The sequence below is a fragment of the Porites lutea genome, chromosome 10 (assembly GCF_958299795.1).
Source record: "Porites lutea chromosome 10, jaPorLute2.1, whole genome shotgun sequence".
Lineage (NCBI taxonomy): Eukaryota > Metazoa > Cnidaria > Anthozoa > Scleractinia > Poritidae > Porites > Porites lutea.
This window is the reverse complement of record NC_133210.1, coordinates 648336-650608: the sequence shown is the minus strand read 5'-3', so window position 1 is coordinate 650608 and position 2273 is coordinate 648336. Positions and strand designations below refer to the sequence as shown.

At 40.3% G+C, this 2273-nt stretch overlaps 1 protein-coding gene across 1 annotated transcript in view; it reads right to left on the bottom strand.

The window, feature by feature from the left end:
- LOC140950486 (lysosomal dipeptide transporter MFSD1-like) overlaps positions 1-1741 on the bottom strand; it is an 18339-nt gene extending 16598 nt beyond the window's left edge. Inside the window, exon 1 of the mRNA XM_073399723.1 lies at positions 1566-1741. Coding sequence (XP_073255824.1) covers positions 1566-1725 — 160 coding nt within the window. The 5' untranslated portion in view covers positions 1726-1741. The remainder of the gene's footprint in view (positions 1-1565) is intronic.
- Between the last annotated feature and the right edge of the window lie 532 nt (positions 1742-2273).

Here is a 2273-nt window from a genome sequence, read left to right as displayed (position 1 = left end):
ACTATAATCTATTTGACATGATAAAACAACCTTGGTATGAATGCTTTAGTTCAATTTTTTTCTGGGTTCAAACTTTTTTTGAACCAGTTCAAAACTTTCAAAATTCAACCAATCGACCAGTTTCCTGGAAAAGGATAGCCTATTCTAGACTAGCCTTTGCAGCAAGTGCTTGGAAGTAATGGGCACAAGAGGGAACCGAGCGCATGAGGGAGACACGTTAGGGAAGAGGCAGCACCTGCCCTAGAGGCCCATGAAAATCGTTTCCTGCCCCCTATCCAATTACCTGGCAGCTGCTGCATAATCTGTTAAATATTTTGACAGAAAATGATTGACCTCAGACAAACAAAGCGTGCCAAAGCATTGTACATTTAAATCCACGGTCTACATATATGTGTTCTAAAGATCAGCTGTGTTATCTGATTATAGAGCGATGGGGTAATAAACTAACGGTAAACACACAGCATAAAATCATTCTTAACCAAAGACACGATAAATACAAAAAAATAAAAAAACTAACTCAAAAATGGCTGTGTATTATAAAAAGCTAATTATTGGTCTCTGAGATTACAAAATCACAACTGTACAGACACCAAAGATCACAGCCTATGTGGGAAATGACCATTGCCTTTACTACACAAAGTGGCAGCCATTTTTGGAGCAGAAATGTCTTACCAAACGGACCTAAACTTCAGAACACAAACTGTACCGAGATGTTTTTATTGGCTGCAGCAACGAGACATTAACATCAATCAGGTCACCTTCAAGCAAATAATAACAATAGTGACAGGTTTTTCAAATTCATACCCCTGGTAAGGGTTTCATTTTATCAATATTGTCCAGGTTTTGATGGTATGCATTCGATCAACAATGCAAGCAGTGAAGTTCTTTGTGAACAAAGAATAGTTCCTCTGATCAACAATTAGACAAATCCTTTGTCTGTCGCCGCTTCCGCTAATGTGTATTTGATGTCCCTTTCTCCTCGCATGTCTTCCTCACGCGACCTTTCTTTGTGGCCATTTCTTCCGGGCGCCTGCTATGCAGGGTAACTCTAGACTAGGCTCGATTTTCGCCGTCTCCCGGGTCCAGTCTTTGATCCTCCCTGAAGAGAGATGGGGGTGGGGGATGAGCGCAGGCTCATTTTCCCGAACAACAGCTGGTAATCGAGCCTAACTCTAGACCCAAACTCTATAACTTGTAGTCCCTATCAGTAGCCCATATATGGCAGTTCCCCCCCTGGGAAATAGTTTCTCTTTAAACCTAGGACTAGATAATTTTTAGCATTTAAAAGTCCAGAGAGTTAGGTTATAAAATGTTGTGGCAAAAACAAAATTAAAGTGTCTTTCGCCGGAAGTGACCTGAAAGCTTCTAGTTTCCAAGTGCCCTTTCTCTGTTTTAACCTTTCACTGTATTTTTACTTGGATTGAGGAAAGTTTCCTATCGGTAGGCTTAAATAAGGTTGAGATTCTATAAGAAAGAAACCCTCTTCACTATTTTTTCCCGTCAACTGCAGCCAGGAAATCTGCGAGATAAGATTCGTTCGTGACAGTAGAAGTAGCGAGTCTTACCGAAGCTCAAGAAGCATATTAGACCCAGAACAAAATAACGATGAAGATTTCTTCTCGGGTCGCAGCAGACTGTGGCTCCGCAACCAGACAGTTGTTGTTCAGAGCCATATAAATCTTTGGTTCCTATCAGAGGAGTTTTCTCTCCACTACGTTCCGCCATCTTGAATCAAAGATTGTCTAAGCGGGTCACGTGTTAGTCATGAGATCTCCAATTTTCCAAAACCTTTCTGGGAGAGTGAGTGTACTGGGAGTTAATGGTTGTCTTTAGACTACGCTGTTAGCAGTTAAGTTTTATATCTCCAATCTCAAGGAACTTTACTTTGCATCTCATTATAGTCCGAAAGTTGAAACGATTCAAGAAAGTTTCAAGTGACTTGAAAACCATCCTTAAAACCAACTCAGCGAACTTGCGGTTTCTAAGCTTTGAAAAAAGCGAAGCATGTCAATCAATCTTAATTATGTTTCGTGGGAAACTAGGCTTAAGTAAACCTGAAGTAAAAAAGATAGGTTGTGTGTGAAGCTTTCTTTTACTTGAAGAATTTAAAATTTACTTGTCTTGAAATATTTCTTAGCCTATTTAGGCTCTAGTGTAAAGACTACCAATTTTTTATAACTTTTTCTTAGACATCCAGTCATATCATAGCCTCCCCCGCAGAGGGACCGCAGAGGCTGGTCCTATCACGACAGGCAGAACGATAGTGAAGTAGT